The sequence below is a fragment of the Ictalurus furcatus genome, chromosome 5 (genome assembly GCF_023375685.1).
Source record: "Ictalurus furcatus strain D&B chromosome 5, Billie_1.0, whole genome shotgun sequence".
In the NCBI taxonomy this organism is placed as follows: Eukaryota; Metazoa; Chordata; class Actinopteri; order Siluriformes; family Ictaluridae; genus Ictalurus; species Ictalurus furcatus.
This window is the reverse complement of record NC_071259.1, coordinates 1,799,630-1,820,022: the sequence shown is the minus strand read 5'-3', so window position 1 is coordinate 1,820,022 and position 20,393 is coordinate 1,799,630. Positions and strand designations below refer to the sequence as shown.

The 20,393-nt window shown below is 41.9% G+C and overlaps 3 protein-coding genes across 7 annotated transcripts; 1 reads left to right on the top strand and 2 right to left on the bottom strand.

Moving 5' to 3' along the window:
* On the top strand, nucleotides 1-4,652 carry polr3d (polymerase (RNA) III (DNA directed) polypeptide D). 5 transcript variants are annotated; one of them, XM_053626040.1, is made up of 9 exons: nucleotides 1-139; nucleotides 1,293-1,440; nucleotides 1,902-1,945; nucleotides 2,402-2,556; nucleotides 2,930-3,057; nucleotides 3,349-3,532; nucleotides 3,776-4,026; nucleotides 4,180-4,335; nucleotides 4,416-4,652. In XM_053626040.1, the coding sequence occupies exons 2-9, from the start codon at nucleotides 1,300-1,302 to the stop codon at nucleotides 4,530-4,532; spliced, it is 1,176 nt and encodes a 391-aa protein (XP_053482015.1). In that variant the 5' UTR covers nucleotides 1-139; nucleotides 1,293-1,299; the 3' UTR covers nucleotides 4,533-4,652. The 5 variants fall into 5 exon arrangements, with proteins under 5 accessions (XP_053482015.1, XP_053482018.1, XP_053482016.1 ...); XM_053626043.1 differs by having other exon boundaries at nucleotides 20-139; nucleotides 1,271-1,440; nucleotides 2,933-3,057; nucleotides 4,183-4,335; XM_053626041.1 differs by having other exon boundaries at nucleotides 20-139; nucleotides 1,271-1,440; nucleotides 2,933-3,057.
* Nucleotides 4,653-5,655: 1,003 nt separating this feature from the next.
* On the bottom strand, nucleotides 5,656-14,734 carry rnf10 (ring finger protein 10). The gene is made up of 17 exons (XM_053624091.1): nucleotides 14,069-14,734; nucleotides 11,623-11,813; nucleotides 11,319-11,524; nucleotides 11,053-11,143; nucleotides 10,701-10,885; nucleotides 10,110-10,246; nucleotides 9,754-9,911; nucleotides 9,509-9,640; nucleotides 9,056-9,254; nucleotides 8,804-8,937; nucleotides 8,570-8,687; nucleotides 8,384-8,485; nucleotides 8,041-8,178; nucleotides 7,795-7,886; nucleotides 7,617-7,674; nucleotides 7,350-7,514; nucleotides 5,656-6,541 (listed from the first exon to the last, which is right to left on the bottom strand). Exons 1-17 carry the CDS (start codon nucleotides 14,214-14,216, stop codon nucleotides 6,468-6,470), a joined length of 2,328 nt encoding a protein of 775 aa, XP_053480066.1. The 5' UTR covers nucleotides 14,217-14,734; the 3' UTR covers nucleotides 5,656-6,467.
* A 303-nt stretch (nucleotides 14,735-15,037) lies between these two features.
* Nucleotides 15,038-18,656, bottom strand: pop5 (POP5 homolog, ribonuclease P/MRP subunit). Its single transcript, XM_053624092.1, has 5 exons — nucleotides 18,559-18,656; nucleotides 18,335-18,477; nucleotides 16,923-17,072; nucleotides 16,206-16,289; nucleotides 15,038-15,598 (listed from the first exon to the last, which is right to left on the bottom strand). Exons 1-5 carry the CDS (start codon nucleotides 18,576-18,578, stop codon nucleotides 15,492-15,494), a joined length of 504 nt encoding a protein of 167 aa, XP_053480067.1. The 5' UTR covers nucleotides 18,579-18,656; the 3' UTR covers nucleotides 15,038-15,491.
* Between the last annotated feature and the right edge of the window lie 1,737 nt (nucleotides 18,657-20,393).

Below are 20,393 nucleotides of genomic sequence, written 5' to 3'. Positions count from 1 at the left end.
GAAACCCCGCCCATTATACGTTGGCTTTACATTTGGTCGGAGAGTGCTGATTGCAATAGCAACCGTGTTGGAGATAGAGACAGTTTGTCTTGGATGCGTTTGGACACATTTGTTTTCAGTCAGCAGGAGAAGAAAGCGGGTGAATATATTTCTAAAAACATTTTCTTTAGCTGTTATTAAAAAAAAGAAGAGCTAATTATTTAGCAGCCGGTTATTCAGCCAAGTGTCGCTGCCATGTGTTTCTAATGACATGAAAACTTACATAAATAGTCAATCTCATAGGTTGTTATTACACACGAGAACGACTTCTGACGTTTAAAACGTATCCATTGAGTCGTATATGTATTGTGTATTTAAAAAAAAAAAAGTTGTAGTGTCTACCACGAGTGCGGCTGAACCCCGAATTTCTCCCTACTTCCTGTAATAACTGCACCATGTAGTGCATAAAATAAGTCTTCTACAGTTTACACAATGCGCCTTATGTCCGGGAGCTGTGAAGCATTTGCGGGGGAACCTGTTTGTCGAAGTTAAATCAGCGTATTGATAAAAGAATGCATTAAATGCCGCATTAGCCCCGGGTGCTAGCTAAGCCATACGGCAACACGTCCGCCATATTGGAAAGGTCCAAGATGGCTCATAAGATAGTGCGAGTCTATAGCGAGATACGCGTCTTACCTGATTTAAACTCGCTTTATGTTGAACTGATTTACACAATTTCTTTGTTACATACGTGATGCAGTTTCTGTACAACGCGGTGTATTAACAAGCATGTAAAAAAATACCTCTACAACTATATATTTATATAATATATTCGTAACGTCATGTTAGCTAATGCTAACGTGACAGAAATGGCCTCAAACTAAACCTAACTCACTGACATGAATGTAAGTTTAGTGAATCACAAATTCGCAAACTAATGTTATTGAACATTTTAAATGAACTATAAAATATCAAGGGTGTGAGTACATATTTAACTGTAAGGAGTAATAAATGGTAAACTCCATAACCCTGTCTTAACTCCTTCATAAGACCCTGTTATTAAGTCCCTCATATTAAAACATGGGGGTGGAGGGGGGATTCTTTGTTTTCTTCCCTCGTCCTAATTTTGGATAAAATCTCTCATGTTGTAAAATCAGTTTGATTCAAGTCTAACGTCAAGGTTTTAATTTGAACCTTGAAAGTTGTAACCTTCAACATAATGTGTTTGTCATGTAGTTATAATGTCTAGCTTGGTTGTAAACTGTCAGTGATGGGAATCCTGGTACTTCAGGATAATTCTCACGGTGTTTCAGAGTGACGATGGCGACACCGGGCTCCGGTGATGCCTCTTCGAACCCGAGGCCCGTGGCTGGAGGTCGGGGCTCGATGCTGAACCTCAGGGCGCCCGGACGCCTGCCCACCATGCGCTCCAGAGACCTGACGCTGGGAGGTGTGAAGAAGGTACTAGTCAATGAGATTTAGTCATTAACAATCACATTTCATTCAAACGTATGCTTCTAAAACGGGTTAACGGGTTGTTTTGTTTTGGGTTTTTAAAAATTTTTTTTTTTAAAGTCCTTATCTCGATGTACTGTGTCTGTAGCCTATGTCTGATTATGACATAAGAGTTACAACGTTGAAGAGAAAAACAGAGTTCCGAGTAGCAGTTACTTTACACTTTCGTCAAAGGTTTTCTGGCATGAATACACATTATTCCTTCTGTCAAAAGTAGTTCTAACTCCTTAATACAAAATACATTTTACAGATCAGATCAGACACATCCGTCATGATTGTGTTGTACACATATTTTAAATAAATCTGGACATAATTATAAACAATTCATGCTGCGTGTAATACCTAACTGTATCTCTCTCTCTCTCTCTCTCTCTCTCTCTCTCTCTCGCTCGTCTTTTCCCTCACAGAAAACCTTCACCCCCAACATCATCGGCCGAAAGAGTAAAGAAGAGTAAGTGGTATTCAAGGCTTGAGGTTGATTTTTGTGACGCTAAAATTTAGCTTGGAGTTTCTTCTTGAGTCATGGTCATAATAAGGATTCCTACAGTGATTATTATGGGGTGTGGGTTGCTATGTCGGTTGCTATGGACGATGTCATGTTGAGTAAGTGATTGGCTGTGTGGTAAATGCTTACTAGGCTACATAACTATTTGGCTAATTTTCAGCCTTTGGTCAATGTGTAGTCCTGTTCTGGGAAAATGATCAACGACGAAGTGGTGACGTGACGAAGTGGTGACGTGACGAAGTGGTGACGTGACGAAGTGGTGACGTGACGAAGTCCTGTGCTCACTGTTATGACTTCAGAGTTGATTTATTTAAAATTAAAGGAACCTGAGAAACATTTTATAAAAAGGAGTGTTGATTCAAGCAGCCTTCTTAATAAGCAGTTACAAATTTTCTCCTTCAGACTGAAGGTCAACGAGGGACCCAGGAGGGAGAGGGGGAATGCGGATCGTGGCCGACAGAGAGACGGGCGGGGCAGGGGGCGGGGCCGGCCAGAGGTCATCCAATCCCACTCCATCTTTGAGCAGGGACCTGCAGAGATGATGGCCAAGAGGAGAGGTGAGGAGGCGCTTTAAGTTCCTGTGCTCAAGTGTACAAGGGATGTGGGTGGGGCTAACGGCGGTGCCGCTCAGGGATTGGTCAAAGACCAAGAAACTTAATCTTCAAGAATCCTCATATTTAAAAAAAACAAAACAAACATTTTGATTATATATTTTTCATATTTGTTTCCTCACAGCTTTTGTAGTCGCTGATATTTAGCATCATTTTGCCATCTTAAGTACCCTACCTAGTGCGCTGTACGACCAGCTGGACTCCATTTTTTACATTTAATCTGACATTTTAGATCTTTCTATTTTTAATACGATGAAAGTTTTGGTACCCTCGGTTCTAGATCGGCGATTTACTTTGTCACGAGCGTTCGTGTGTTTAGCAGGTGCGTACGAGGACACACGGGACACGCCCAACAGCGCCCCCTGCCCCATCATCAACATTAAGAAGGAGTATAGAGAGACCGAAGAGGAGACCAAAGAGATCCTGCGCAAGCTGGAGAGCGACCGTGTGAGTGTGTGTTTATTAATGTTCTCGTTAGCACAGCTGCTTTAGTGAAGCTAAGAGGAAACGCAGCTTTACACGGTGCACCTTTCAACATGGTTGTGGTTTAGAAACTAGTCCTGGGTCCTGTCGCGTCACAAATCCAAGATTTACTGCTCGCCATCATTTGATTGGATTGTTTAAGTCCAGTATTACATCCAATCAACAGTCCATTCCAGCTAACTCGGTAGTGTTCGTAGTCGCAAATATCCGTGCGTTTGGTCCGATGATACCCATGATCCTTTGCGTGTGCTGCAGTTTGTGGACGACCCGCAGCTGAGGAACGAAGCACGCTGCTGTCCCGTGCAGCTTCCTCTGGCCGTGTCGGGCTGGGTGTTTAAAGAAGAGGTCGAGGACGACGCCGACGTCGGAGGAGTGAAGGTGGAGAAGTGTGAAGAGGATGAAAAGATGAGCACGGAGAGCTCAGGAACTGCTTTTACAGGTGAGTGAGTGACACGGAGAGAGAGAAATGGAGAGCGAGAGAGAGACAGACACCGAACAGGAGAGACAGACAGACACCACTATGTTTTATTTGTATATCTTTTTATATATATATGTATATATATATATATATATATTCCAATAGAGAAATAAATGTTGGAGTGCAGTAAAGGTTTAATCGTGGAAGTAAAATTGGGAGCACGGAGCAGCTTTACTTTAGTTTTCCTTTTTCTTTTCTGTTCAGTCAAACAGGAGCCTCCTGACGTCCCTGTGATGAAGAAGGCGGAGCCCATGTTTAAGTCGCCGCCCCTTCCTGAACCAGACTTGCTGCCTGACCTGCTGCAGGCGTGGAGTCGCTGCAAAGAGGAGGAGTTTCTATTCATGCAGCTCCCCGATTCGCTGCCGGGACAACCGCCGACCAGCGATGCCCGGCCCACTAAAACCACCGTGCAGTCCGAGGACGGACAGAACATGCTGCAGAAGGCTGAAGGACAGGTGCGGGTGTACTTCTTATCCGTTTATAGTTATGTGTAATGTTTTGTTCTCGCTTGCGTTAACGCAGATCTAAACAGCAGCGTGTGATTAAACGATATAATACATGCATCGACCTTCCAAACGCACAACCCTGAGTTTTACATGTCTGTGTAGCAGGAGGAGGCTGAGGAGGAGAACAGTTGTCATCTGAGGGAGCTGCAGGAGGGTGTGGTGGGCCGCATGTTGGTGAGGAAGTCAGGAAGAGTGCAGCTCGTGTTGGGGGACATCACACTGGACGTGTCTCTGGGGACGTCCTGCTCCTTCCTTCAGGTCTCTCTCTCTCACACACACGACAAATCTGTGCTTGTTTATTAAATATGCATTTAATTTGCCTGTGTGTGTGCGTGTAGGAGTTGGTGTCGGTGAGCACAGAGGGCAGGAGAGGGGACATGACCGTACTCGGCCATGTTGAACACAAACTCGTCTGTTCACCTGACTTCGAGGCTCTCCTTCAAAACAGAGCTTGAGGTGTGTGTGTGTGTGTGTGTATAAAACACTGTACAATCTATATATAAGAAAACATTTACACTAATTTAAATCAAATAAGGCTGAGCGTCTGCAATGTGATTAAAGTATACATTTATTTATTTATTGTGAACGTGTTTGGGCTTTTTTTCATGCGTTCTCTCGACTCGAGTCTTTACACGACAGTAAGTCTTCAACGTATTTGTTCGTGTCCTCTGTACACCTCCGATTTGTTTGATAAGACTAACAAACAGTCGGCTTATTAGATTGTGCACTTTTTTTTTTTTTTTTAAAGTGTTAAAGTAATGGACCAATCACAGAACACGTTTTCGACTCTGGTCGGGTTCAAATGAAGTCACTGACTTCCACCACTGTGTCAAATTAAAATAAAACTAAACCCCAGGTCCAATAGTATAGGGTGTTCTATAGCTCAATCACAGGGTTCACATACACATTTTATATATATATATATATATAGACTTGGATACTGACGTCAAAATTTGCGTATTGAGAAAAATAGCCGACATGTTGAGCAAGTTCTGTGACTAAAAGTTTTTTAGTATTTTCCCCCGCCTGTGACACACTGTACCAGAGCAGTTTCATCCCAGACATGTACAAAATGAATGGGACAGATTGCCCAAACACAAAAAAAAGTCAACAGAACAATTCTAAGGTGTGTAGCAAACATCATCTTAACTTCTAGTTCATGTGGAGACTTGACTCCAGCTTTATACCTTAAAAAAAAAAGATATCTTGAATTATTTCCAAATTTCGATGATATTGAATAGATACATTTTTGTAAAAGGTGGTTTTCTTTTGCCTCCCCATTAAAAAACCACCATTTTTACAAAGCACATGCAAAATGTTTAGTGACCCTTACTGCTTTTTACTAAATGAACATATTTTAAAAGTTGTTTATTTATTTATATGTACCAGACAAAACTATGAAGAGACTCCAAAATCTTCCTTTTGTTCTTATCATGAATATTCGATGTGTTGCCCAGCCCTAGCCCGGTGTACATCATAGAGGAACGTCATTTGGATGCGAACAAACCTGTGTGTGTGTGTATATTTATGAAGTTACAAATTCTTTCATTTGCAGGTCAGTAAGAGGACAAACCCAGAGGCAGTGCATAAATCTTTATTCTTTAAATCAATATGCAGGTTTATAATCAGATTCCCATTAAGGAATAACAAAACAAAACAAAAAACTAAACAAAACCCATCTCTCCTCTTTTTTTTCCTCTCTTTTTTTCTTCTTAAGCGAGTGAGTAGATAAACGAAACCGAGGCCGTACCTCGCTGAAGCGTTAAACTCCTGCTCAACTCCAGCAGTTAAACATCGGAGACTAAACTCGGGCTTGATTACGCGTTAGAAAGAACCGGCGTGTAAACGTGAGTCGGATCGTGTTTGATGCGTACAGCTGATAAAGATGCGGGAAATACAGAGTGCCTTATCGAGTTATGAAGAGGAAGAAGGAAAAACAAAAAATCAAATAAAGTGAGCGGTGCTTGCACTGTAGTTGGAATGGGACGTAAATTTACCCACGCCCGTGAGAGCGTCTTCACTCTGCACGTGTCAGGGGTTCAGTGATGACGTGAAGGACGTGTTACTCAGCAGCTGGCTGACTGCAGTCGGTTTAAACCCTCGCACATCGTCGCTGAACACCGGAACACGCTTTATTTGAATATTACAAGCCATTATTATTACTTTAATATCGCAAGCTATGTTTGAAACTGGGAGATTCTCATCGTACACTTCAGATTAATGAACAAAACCTCAGCGAATAAGTAGATACGCGTTAGCCGATATCGGGTCTAATTTCAGCTCGTTAACGACTGCGTGACTAAAGTTAAACACCCTAGAGGACAGAGCAGAGGACTGAGCAGAGGACAGAGCAGAGGACGAACCAAACAAAGTGTGATCTGCAGTCTTGTTTACTTTGTGTGAACCATAGAGGTGCTGAAGAGAAGTTTCTGCTTCTTCTTTTTCTTCTTCCCTCCCTTCTCGTCTAGAAAAAGGAAACAGTGGAGAAACGCTGCGTCAAACAGATGTCGCGGCCATTATTAAAAACACAGGAAGTGAATAAATAAATAAAAACAAAAATCTGTTGAGACAAAATATAAACTAAATCACTGACCAATTTTGTTGCGTTATTTGAAGTGTTTTTTTTATTGTTTGTTATTTGGAGTGTTACTTTTTGGTTCCTGTTATTTATTTAACTTACAATATACAGTACATTTTCATGGTAGAGTCAGTACTGTTTATTTTTGTTAGAAATAAAAAATAAAAAAAAAATTTAAAAGCTGTTAGTCGGCCCAACTAAGTTTTCGGGGCGGGTAAAATCCGCTATCGGTCGACCTCTTGTCCGAAATATTAACCTCAATTGTTTATTTAAAAAAAAAAAAAAAAAAAAAAAAGTTTAAACTCCATACAAAATGTTGCTCTCATCTCAAATCTATTCAATAAAGGGTTTCTTAAATCTGGTGCTTGTATAAGGAGTAACAAACTAAGTGCAGAGAAAGACGTGACCCGGCTTCGAACTGAAGAAACGATTTGAACCCATTTTTACAGGTAAGTGTAGTTTGTAGTTATATATATATATATATATATATATATATATATATATATATATATATATATAATACTTGTAATAGTAAATCATAAATATTTGCTGAAGGCATTGATGAGCATATGAAGTTACGGGTCACGTGGCAAATCATTTTATTTACGTAAGCGAGATCTGCATACGTCAACACTAGCAATTAATTTTATAATATATTTACTAAGTAAATAGTTTAGAAGTACAGAGGACTGACCGGCGGTGGGCGGAGCTTCAGCTTTGGCTGGTGGTTTGTGGTCCAGTTGCAGCATTGCTGCTTCAACTGCCTGACTGAAGGAGTTCTGGAAGCTGGGAACCGGCACGCGGTCTGATCCGTCGCTCTCCCCGTCACTGTCTGCCACTGGAAGAGCCAGGAATACATCTGCACGCAGAGAGAGAGAGATTTATTACTGGGACCGGATCAAACCCCGACACTCGCCAGCCCACATCAGTGTTCTAAATCTCAAATCATCACCATGCAAACCTTTCTTTGGAGGAGGTTTGGGCCAGACGTCCGCTCTGGCTTTTCCATCTCTCAGCATCTATACGGATCAGAAACGTACATTTATTTAAAAATAAATAAAATTAATAAATAAATAAAAAGCGTTCACGGGAAGGGGAATGTTTTTTGGAAAGGTGTTGGGAGGAACGAGGGATTAAACCTGTGCGAAGGACATGCAGGGCGAGTCTTCCTCCACACTGCCTACGCTGACGGACGGACTGCTCCCGTTTAGACTCGGGAACATGGCGACGTCTGAAACACGAAAAGGAGACAGAGCAGGGTCAATTATGCGCCCTAGTATTTTAACTCTATTGCCGTTAACAGCGCCCCCTTGTGGAGAAACGTCAGCCTCACTACAATTTACTACGTTTACAAAGTGAAAGACATGAAGGAATGACTGCGTTACCCGAGGCAGGACTGCTGCTCAGAGGAGACGGAGGTCCCAGGAGGAACTCGGGGTTCTGTCCCGGTGGGATATGCAGAGGAGGAGAACCAAACGCTGGGAAGTGCTGCAGGTTCTCCAGCCCGATGTGCACCTCTGGGTCTACAGACAGAAAAATACACCAAGCTTGCAATGTTTTTTTGGACACCTGGATCATGACGACAATCCCGACACAGTTAATGTTTTTCCAGCTCGAACACACTCGCTTCTACACCGACTGAGCCTCTAATTAGCCGATTCGGCTATAAATCAGGTGTATAAAGCGGGTTCTCCAGACTCCATCCCGCATCGCACTCCATCTACTCACATTTCCCCTGCTTCCTGTTCTCCTCCATCTCGATCCTTTTCTCCCTCCTCTTCTCATCCCTCGCTTTCTTCTGCCTCGCCCGTCTCCTGCGCTCCAGATCATCTGTCGAGTAAGAAAGGTCAGGTTAATACACGCGGACGACGATTCATTTCATCAAAAGCTTAAAAAAATGGTGCAGGCGCGTACCCGAGAAGCTGTCCAGTGTCTCCTTGGAGAGGACGGGTGGCTGGAGGTTGAGCTCGCAGATGCTGAACTCGCAGGTGAGGGGCAGGTGAGAGAGGTAACGGTGTCGACGACGAACGTCCTTCAAAAACCACCACACACACACACACACACACACACACACACACACACACACACACCGGGTTTAGATACTGAACTGCTTCAAGCGCACCTTCAAATCAATCCGAGAAGCCGTACCTCGTTAACCGTGTGGCCCTCGATCTCCACTACGGTGGCGCTGATGGACTGAGGGCTGTTCTCCAGGCTGCCGTACTCCCTCAGCAAGCAGCGCACGTTCACCGGGTGCAGGAACATCTGCTGCCCGTCCTCCGCTGCACCATAAAGAGGAAGAGAGAAAAATCTCTTAGAATGAAAATCAAAAGATCGCTGCTTTTTTTGAGAACCGTGAGGAAAACTGCATTTATTCCTCCATAAATCTCACACACACACCTTGGTAGAAGTAGTAATACGGCCCGTGCTGCGAGTTCTGCTGTGGCCCAGCCTCGTTAGTGAGGGTTTCGTCTCTGGGACCACCTGGCACCGGCTTGGCCACCTCGCTCACCACTTCCTGTCCGGGCAGGACCTCAGGAAGCTCTTCGAGGGTCTCCTGAATCTCATCGTCGAACGCTGAAGCGTACTGCAGAACAGGCTAGAGAGAGAGACGGAGAGAGAAACAGTTTTTAGTTCTTTTGAACAGAACCATGAGGTCCGGTCACCGAGTCACTAGGCGTGTACAGGCCCAACCGTACGACTTAATCACGAGTGTCCGATGTAAACAGATTCCACTCCCCACCTCCCACTAACAAGTTGCCGAGAAGAAGCGCTTGTGTCTGCAAACCCACATTTCTCATAATTCATCTTCTTTTGTCCGAGAGCGATCGAGCACCTGACCCAGATGTTTACCTTAGAGCTGGAGAGCTTGTTGACCGTCACCTCGGCAACAGTCGAGTCAGTCAGAGACAGCTTCCTCATGTCTGCACCCTCCACGACGCCTTTATCCGGAACGGTCCGCTTCAGCAGGCCATCCTCTCGCTCCTAAACACACACATACGTGGAGACATGTTCTTCACAGAGAGATACAAATGTTTAAAGATCTTTGAAAGCTTTAGAGGTGTGTGTGTGGGTGTGTGTGTGTGTGTGTGTGTTACCTGCAGCTGCAGTAAGGCGCTCTGTATGAAGCAGGCTTGTGGGTCGTCGTGTTCCTGCTTCAGCTGAGCCTGCAGTGCCGCTCTCTCCTCCGCTAGCAGACCCAGAACCTGATCCTGAGACGCCAGCAGCAGCTTGGAATAAGAGCTCAGACGCACATCTGCAACACACACACACACACTTAGAACTACTACCAAAAATATACACAATGCACATCATTGTCCTCTACAGCGTCAGTAAAAAGTATGTAATTGATCAGAACACCCAAACGTTCTGCCTTCTGGAGCACTAGAGAGTTTTTATTTCTACGCTGCGATGTTCAGCCGAGCGAGCGAGCTCTCTCCACACAGCCGCTCACCTCCAAAGTGAATGGGCTCCTCCACTTTAACCCACTGGGAGCTGGGCAGAGCCACCAACACGCCTTTCTCCCTGCGCATCAGCCGCATGGTGATGACATCACCTGGCACGTACAGATGCGTCTCCATAGCAACAACACTGAGAAAGACAACAAGAGCCTGTCAGCGTCCAAGGCCAGTTAAATACAGAGAGCGCTCGAGTTCTTGTGCCTACAACTCCCTGTCCATCTTCCTCGCGTTTGTCTCTCCACCCCCATTTGTGCCTCTGTATACCTTGTGTTTCTCTTTCTCTCCCTCCCCTAGTTGTGTCTCTCTCCACCTTGAGTGGGGCTCTTTACATTTATGTGTTTGTCTCGCTACTGTAGTTGCAGCTCTACATCACGTCTCTCTCTGCCTTATTTGTGCATCTCTCTACCTCGCGCTCCTCTACCTTATTTGTGCCTCTAGCTACCCTATTTGCATCTCTTTAAAAACAACGAACGCAACACCGCTCTACACGATGTAAATTAATCTGACGCTAAAACAAAGGCTACAATCCAAGGTTACACCCCCCCCATGAGCGCTTCCCGCCGGTCACCCAGCGCTGTACGGACCTCTTGAGGTCTGCGCTGTGCACGGCCTCGTAGCAGATTGGACACTTGGACCAGGTTTTCTCGCTCAGAGACAGGTAGTGCAGCATGCAGGGCCAGCAGTAGATGTGGCCACAGCGAGTCATGTGGGCTGCCACCGGTGGGTACAGGCAGATCGGACACGACGGCACCTCGTGGCTGTAGATTCGCTGTATCGGAGAGAAAAACAAGGATGAACAAAAAGAATACGTTTCCAACGCCTTCGGTGCTTGGACCGCTGGAAATCTGAAATTAAAGCTAGGCGGTTCTAAGCAGGGTTACGGGGTTTTCTTTGCTCGAACACGCCGGATGTGTCTTTACGAACGGGATCACTCACCACCTGCTGCACACAGTCCCAGCTGACCAGAGTGTCGGGGTCAGTGAAGTGAGCTTGATAATCCTGGTCATCGATCACCACAAACTGGCAGCTACGGAGACAAAACGAGGAACGTCTGCTTAAAACAGGATTTATCGTCTGTTAACAAATAAACCAGTGTAATCGTAACGTAACTCCGCTTCTTCACACCACCCCGTCGCTGATTATTTTCCTGTAACAGCATGACACGGCGTGTTTTGTCCTTCACTTTGGGCTCGGACACTCACTTGGCCTGCAGGAACAGCTCCTTGTTGAAGGGCTTATGTTTGTGACCCCACTTGTTGCGGCGACCCCAGCACGAATGCCCGTCGCCTCCGGAGCCGACATGGCCTCCACGCGGCTCAAAGGTAAAATTGAGCAAGTGGTTCAAGCTGATCTTTTTGGGTCCAGAAAACTGAGCCGGGCTGAACTCGGCCCGGCGCGTCTCGGCTACCTGAGGGAGGAAGAGAGATGGAGCGGTTAGCGGCGCCATCAAAAGAACCGAGAGCCATCACGTATACAAACCCCAGCATCGCGAGCGCCTTGCCTTACCTCTTCTCTTCTCCCACCGCCCATGAGCCCACCCTGTCTACCGCCTCCTCCGCCTCTCTGGGGGGGTCTCTTGTCGAAATTCTTGCCTTTCTGTGGGTGGGTGCGACGGGGGCCTGGAAAACTCTCTGCTTTCGGGAAGGCAGGCTCACGCTTACGGTTGCAGCGCTTGGAGCTGCCATTATTCTTTGTGTCTTAAAGGAGGCCGGAAGAAGAAGAAGAAGAAGAAAGGCGTTACAATCCGCATCGTACGTAGTTCACTGAAAACGTGCGATACGTCGTTGTGCTTTTCAATCCATGCTTATAACCTGTATAAAGAATCATCCATCATATCTTTATACCGTCATATCACCACAACAAGATCAAACTTTTCCATGACTCTCTTATCAGTAGATACGTCACCATATTAAACGTCGACTTATCGATCAGTTTTGACGATTAATCAGCAACGATAACATTGTTGTAACGATCGGTTATCGGAAAAGAATCCACAGCGACAGTTTCCCCCCGATTGCGTCCGTCTCGGGAGCGTCTGTGGTACAAGAGTGGTCTCTAGAGGAGAAACAAAACTACCGCTGACCCAATTTTGTCGTGTCATTTGAAGTGTTTTTTGAGTCATTTTGGACGTCTCAATTTTTATTTACTATTTGAAGTGTTACTTTTTGGTTCCGTGTGGATGTACTTCATATTTACTTTAATACACATTTAAAAGTTTAATATATTTATATATTTATTTCAACTTACTGGTAAAATCCACTATCACTCGACCTCTAGAACACATACATTTAAATGTAAAAATAAATACACACACACACACACACACACACACACACACATCATGTAATTAAATATTCTGCCACTAGCTGTGTGAAGTGTCCTGTTTGCACCGGTTGTACACCGGAAAGCAACACGTTGGCTAAACTGGGTTCAATTTCTTTTAATACCTTGTAATTCATGATAAGAGCGTACAGGGTGTGGACACGCAGCTTATCAGGGGAATGCAGAGCAGCTCATAGAACACGTTACCATCAAAATAAACACCAAATCATGTATAAAAGATGTTTTGTTGGGTTTGTTTTTTTGTAAGTCTTTGCACGGACACTGTAAACTCGATCCTCTCCCGAGTCTCTCCGCTGTGCTGTGAGGATTTTCTCGAGTCATGTGGCAGAACGAGAATAGCCTCCGAGCAGGAGTTTATATTCACAAGGACGTCTCCTTCGGGAGATACACGCTGTGTTTATAAACCTTAATATTATTACTGTCTGAACAAACCAACGCCTTTATTCAGGGCATAATCTAAAGCAAACTGGTTTGACTTTGGTGACTTCATACGATAAACATTAAAACGTTCTCTCATCACACCGCAGCGGTGTCCAATCCTCGTTTCTGATCGGTCGGTGGACTAGTTTTCTACAACAGTGGCTCTGAAAGTAGATCTGGCTCAGAGGCAAACCGCAGAATTATTCATTATATTAATCCGCTTATCGTGAACAGCTCTTTCACCGCGGCCTCTTCACGTGAATGAAAAAACAATAATCTGAGTGTAACGGCTGATGTTTCGAAGACGTTTTCTGTAAGGGAATGTTTATTCATTTAACACTGATGGAAGGAGTCTCCAGTGTCAGGGCTTTGTAACCAAAACAGACGCGTTCACGAGTTGCGTTTTTTTGTTCTCTCTCCTGAGTATTTCTGTCATTAATTTCAAGAGAAAGGTGGCAAGAGAAATAAAATCATCTGTGTGGTGAAGCACTGAATGCAACTGCAAACGGATAAAAAGTACCATGTGCTGTTCTTTAATGAGCATAAAATGTAACGTAATGGCGATCTGTCGTGGTGCAAGAGGAATAAAAACACCTTTTTTCCTACATCAGTACGTTTAAGTCTGGAATGCGTGTGTTATGCAACAGGTATATGCTAGCAAGCTAGTTAACACTGCACACACAAACACTGACGTTAGCTCGTTAGCTAGCTTTAACAAAACTACCATAAGTTCGGTTGACGTCGAGCAATAAAACTATGCTGGTATAGAATTAGATTTTTTTTGTATTTACGGCTTCTAAAGAGTATATAGTTGATATTTTTGACTCATTTTTAAAAGTAAAAGACATATATATTAGCTAGAAAGAGTACTACAGTATAACAGCGCGTGACAGATTCCGCAGCACTGTAAAACATTCCGTAAATGTTGAATTCCGAACGCATCCCTGCTCCCTATACAGGGGTCCTACGTAGTACACAGGAATGACGGCTACGTCGCTCTACGTAGCGCACTAACCCTCCAATAGGGAGCCATTTGGGACACCACGTGACACGAGGCCTATGGACGGCATGTCAAACAAAAACAATACGGTTGGGTTACGGCTGGGAAATCTGAAATCTGAACATATTACAACAGATTAAGAAATAGTAGTTTAAAGACAAAGTGAACAGTTTTTTTTTTTTTTTTTACCTGTTTTAGTTTTAGAATCGGTTGGCGCTGGGCCTGTGGAGCTGGAACGGGGCGGGACCTTGGTGTTTGCGTTCGGGTTCTTCTCCATGTCTCTGGGTGAAAGGCTGAGGCCGAGCTCCGGGGAGAGAGCAGGCGAGCTCTCTAGCATTAAACGGGACAAGAAATGAAAAAAGCGGGTTGTTATAAGAGGTGCGGGTCAGGCAGCGAAGGCCCTTGCTCATATCTGTCGAACCCGGATACTCCATTACGGCGACATCTTGACCACAAAACAAACCGAGAAAAAAAACAAGAGACACCAAATCCAAAATGTCTCCCAAAGATTTAGTAGTAAGACTCGCGCGCAACAAAGCGGGGGATTAACCCCGGAAAAGGTGTTTTTCCCCTTCTTGTGGTAAGTTCTGCGCCCCACAAAGCGTTATCCGCTCTCCAGCTGCGGGAAAACGGAGTAATTAATGGGTTTTTAGGCCCAGCTTTCCAAAAACCCTAAACAAGACCTCTCTTGTGGCGACGGGTCGCCAAACAGGAGCCGTAAATACCCGGATGACGTATTTATATGACTGACGCGGATCGTTCGTGCGCACGCGCAATTTCACCATTCTTGATTGGTGGAAATGAAGGGGGGGGACAGTACTCGTAAGATTTCAGGGAAATCCCGCCTCCTGGGTTGGGATTGGCCGATCTGTGTACGTGTATCAACTATTAGCCAATCGTAGCGTAACGTTCGGGATGTTTCTAGCCAATTGTAGCGCGTTGTCAGAAAAGCGGTGGGATAACAAATAACGTGAACTGTACCGAAACGGTTATGTTTTGGGGTTGTTGTTTTTTTGCACAAACTGATAACACACGTGTAAAAAAAAACAACAACAAAAAAACCCCCACACACCTGTTATTATTGTGTAAGCTCTATAACATGTAGTGTGATTCCACATTGCATACCATGTAAACTTTGACAATGTAACAATATATCTAATCTTTTATTAACTTTTATTCGTTGTCTCCAATGACCAGGCTGTTTTGTATACAACACAAACACACACATTTTGTTCTGAATTTCTTTTTCATTATGCAATGGCATTTACAACAAAATAAGAAACTTCTTCAGTCAGTCCAGATGAGGCAGACTATTATTATAACATGAGAACACTTTTAAGCAGAAAACGCCTAGAAAAACACATGCAAAGTATAATTTTACATCAAGTGTAGATGAATAAGATGCGTCTTTACAGTAACTACCTGCCTCATTTAAAGCATGTGTAAAACAAACAAACAAAGTTATCAAATAAAATCAGGGATGCCATGAACTCCAGGATGATTCCAAGGGTTCTTGAATAAACACTGGGGCTAAACAGGGAAGTGAAACCCGACCAGGTAGAGGCATTAGCCAGTTCGATGTATAGTTGAATTCGATGTATGTGATGTATAGTTAGGTTTCCTCCTCTTCACTACCTTCATCGTCATCACCTTCATCATCTACGTTGAATTTTTGGAGTGAGCAGCTCAGCACCGCTCTCCTCACTTCCTGTTTTTCAGCTACACAGAACGACAGAGAAATAAATGAGAGTGATGGTGTAGGGAAAAAGGCAATACAGCTAGATCCTTCTGAGCCAAACAAAAAATCAATCAATCAACCTGGGGTTTCTCTTATGCGTCAACAATCCTTAAAAGGTTTTCTGATGGGCTGTCCTCGTCTCTTTTAGTACGTTTAGCTCTTTTCTCTATAACGATGATCACAGAAATCATCATTTCCGATAATTTCTCACGACATAGGAATTCTAATAATTAGATTTCGATTAAATACGTGACTTTAAAACCAAGCTGGATCAATAAATAAGTGCTTTCAATTCAAAGCCACATTAGTGGCATCAGATAAAATTTACGCGAAAATTTTAAAGTTAAGCGAAAAATGCAACCAGACTTTCCGTTTCTCCTTCAACATCAACGTCTCCTTCAACTGTCAATTTCTTACATAACACTCGAGTTTTTCTGCACAGGTTGCAGCCTTGTTAACGTCTGGGTTCATACGTCTGATCCCCAGCCGCCTTTTCGTTTGTTCTGATAGACATGGAGCAGGATTTAAAAAAAAAAAAAAAATGCTGGGAGGAAGAGCTGTTGGAGCTCAGATCAGAGCAGCCCTTACCCTCAGTCTTACAGTGCGGCAGCATTCGGCACAGCTGCTGTCTCCCGTATCGCACGAGGAACTTCTGACACGTTCTGATGGTGCCTGTGGATGAGAGAGCTTTTATCAATCTAGCTAATAAAAGGACCTCATTTATCAACCTGTATAGGAACTGAATTTTGCGTAAAACGTTCGTACGGGCATAAACGCAAGGAATTTGTCGTTCATGAAAATCCTGTAAATTCGGAAAAACATTCGTATCCTATTCGTGCTCCCGAGTGTGCGAAAGTAATCTAAAACTAACCTAAACCTTGACTCGATCGACTTCAAATCATTTTATTCGCAACGATTACCGCACTTTTATATGCTTTTCATTTGGAGTCACTATATTACTATGCCTACTTCTGTTTTTGCTTTATTATGACGGATTCCTGTGCTGTAATTTCTCATTCGCTCTACATACATAAACAATACATACCTTTTTGTGTGTCTCCTCACCGCCGCTACGATAATGCCAAGTTACACTAATCTGAGAATGTTACACGCTACAAATGTTCCTGCATTCGCTGGATTAGCACGCCTATCACAAAAACTTCAGCAAATAAGTACGCCAAAGTTAATCTAATTATCTATATACGGTATACGACTGAGAACCCCTGAAATGGAGGATAAAGAGAGTCTGGAATGTCCTGTAGGCGTGTTCTCTACGACTCCACACAGAGACCGATATCCTCTCACCTCCGACGTGTATACAGTTGAAGAAGCACTGCACTTTCTTCCCCTGGCTCCATATGCTGCTGATGAAGGGCAGAGCAGACCAGAGGAGCTGATAATGGACTTTCCGGAAGCGCAGCATCACCACGCCGGTGTATGCGTTCACGTAGGCCACTGAAGCACACACACACACACACACGTCATAGTATTATTAACATTACTTCTGCTTCTTGTATAAAATCTGTAAAAGAAATCCAAACCAGCTGCTCGTTTGAAACCTGCGTTACCTGTAACGATCCATATGCTGTTTGTTTTTCTTACCTACTCTATATTCAGATTTAATTTTAAGTTAACTTGACTCTACATGACCGAACTTATTTCTCCATGCTATAGTTTGATAAAAAAAAAGACATATTCTTGCTCACATATCTAAGGAGAAAAACACTGTGTGATGCCTTGTTACAGGAATATAATCATCACTGACATGGTATAATGAAGCGGAGTCACAGTTTGATTAAGTTGATTATTTTCCTATAGCAGCACGTCCACGAGCATCTTACTGACCCCCCCCCCCCCCCACCTTAAAGAACACCACGTCATAGATTTCATCCATTTACAGATATTGTTGTCGAATTGATGAAACATGTTAGTCCCTGTTTTCACTTCTGTTATCGCAGCTATAAATGTTCCTGTTCTCACTTATGTTGCTCTTGAAGTTAATAAGATAAAAGCTTGTCATGTTACCAACGGGAAAAACAACACTATCCTGCAGATGTTTTAAAAAAAAAAAAAAAAAAAAAAAAAAAAAACACACACCGAAAACCCTACAACTTTAGCTCTGACTGTTACAACCCGCTGACACTGGAGGCTCCCTCCATAAACACTGCCTGTTAACAAGCTATTACTATAGAAGCGATAACTTACGAGAACAAGTGTGTTAATATTAATATAAACCTGTGACTTGCAGCTGCACTACTGTCAGAGCTGCTGCTAGAGAAAACTAATAAATGCCTTCCATCTGACCAATCAGAATCCCGTATTCAGCAGAACAGCACAAGTGATTATGATTATTATGAATGTCATTATAATAGTTTTTAATTCATTATAATAGTCCTAATTAAGTTATTTCCACTTCATTTTTACATTGAGGGTGGGAAATATTGGTGATTCTCTCCTTCCATCCCACTTCCCACACTGAAGTTTCATTTATTTATAATAATAATAACAACAATGATAATAATTATTATTATTATTATTAGTAGTAGTAGTAGTAGTAGCAGTAGCAGCAGTAATAATAGTAGAAGAGTGTAAAGTAGTAAAGTATGCTCGGGCATACACTTGCAAGACTCTAAAACAAAATGTAAAGTCATTTGAGTTTTTTGGTTGTTGTTGGTTTTTTTTTTTTTTAACTAAAAGACAGTAAAGTGCAGTAAGACCTGAAGAACCGATGCTGAAGCGAGCAGCTCCGTATTCTCCATGCGCTTTAACCACCGCCGCTCTCACCGCCTGATAAATGCCTCTTTCCTCCAACAACTGCAAACTGCTGGAGTCTGAAACACACACCTCACACAGCAGATACCTGAAAACACACACACACACCTTTAAAACAACACTGTAAGAGTGCAGAGCTCACGTTCACACGCGCCAGGATCAGGTTTACCTGGCTTTTAACCGCACCATTCTGATCCCGCGCGTGCTGCACACTCCAAAACATTTCACTTCTCTTCCGGGTTTCTTTTTTTTTTCCTTTCTTTATTTACTGTGGACCAATCAGAAAGCATAGCGTTCATCACGTCACCGCGCGTGCTGCACACTCCACATTTCACTTCTCTTCCGGGTTTCTTTTTCTTTCTTTGTCTTTTTTTTTTTACTGTGGACCAATCAGAAAGCATGGCGTTCATCACGTCACCGCGCGTGCTGCGCACTCCAAAACATTTCACTTCGTTTCCGGGTTTCTTTCTTTTTTTTTTTACTGTGGACCAATCAGAAAGCATGGCGTTCATCACGTCACCGCGCGTGCTGCGCACTCCAAAACATTTCACTTTTCTTCTGTTTTGAACTGTTCACTTCTCTTCTGTTCTGTTCTCCGTGTTTTTTATTTGGAGTGTTACTTTTTGGTTCCTGTTATTTACTTTAATATTTATTAATAGTTCATATTTATTTAACTTACAATATACAGTACATTTTCATGGTAGTCAGTACTGTTAATTTTTGCTAGAAATAAAACAGACAAAAAAAACAAAACAAAAACAAACTGTTAATCGGCCCAACTAAGTTTTCGGTGCGGGTAAAATCCACTATCGGTCGACCTCTTGCCCAAAATATTAACCTCAACTGTAAAAAAAAATTTTTTACACACACATTTAACTCTATACAAAATGTTGCTCTCACCTCAAATCTATTCAATAAAGGGTTTCTTAAATCTGTTTTCTGAAGTCTGGTGCTCGTATAATAATAATAATAATAATAATAATAATAATAATAATAATAATAATAAACTTTATTTTATAAAGCGCCTTTAAAGCAAAATAATAATAATAATAATAATAATTATAATAATAATAATAATAATTATTATTATTATTATCATTATTATTATTCATAGAAGAAGAAGAAAACAACATATATAATATATATGCAATTATTATTAAATATTATGGGTAAGTATATAATTATTATATATATATAGTATATTTAATTTGTATTACATTTATATATAATAAATTATACTATAGGTCTATATTTGAATGTCATTCTTTTTTTTTTTTTTTTTTTTACTGTGGACCAATCAGAAAGCAAGGCGTTCATACGTCACCGCGCGTGTGACTCGATATCGATTTAAAGATGTAGAGATTTATTGTTTATATGTTTTGAAATGTATATAATTTATAAAATGTATTATTTATAAATGTATTATTATTATATTTTAAATCTATGTTTAAAATGCTTGCTTGTTATCATCGTGACAAATAAAAGAAAAGAAAAACAATTATTCTATCGTGTCTTTCTTGAAATGTTCCGTTAGACGGCGCTATAGCAATAGGAGGGAAAAAAACCTCATTGAAACGTGTAGGTAATAAACAAACAAATGGATTGATATAATAATAATAATAATAATAATAATAATAATAATAATAATTATTATTATTATTATTCATAGAACAAGAAGTAAACAACATATAAAATATATATGCAATTATTATTAAATATTATGTATAAGTATATTATTATTATATATATAATATACTTAATTTGTATTACATTTATATATAATTTATACTATAGGTCTATATTTGAATGTCATCTAAAAATCCAGTAAAAGAAGAAAAGAAAAAGTGTAGGAAATATATAGATACTTTAAAAAGTAAAAAAAAAAAAAATTAATCAAGCTCGTCTATTAAGAATAGTAAAGCTTTTTTGTTAAGAAAAACAATCTTACTACAATGTTTATTTGTTTGTTTGTTTGTTTGTTATTCAATGAAAGCATTCTTCATG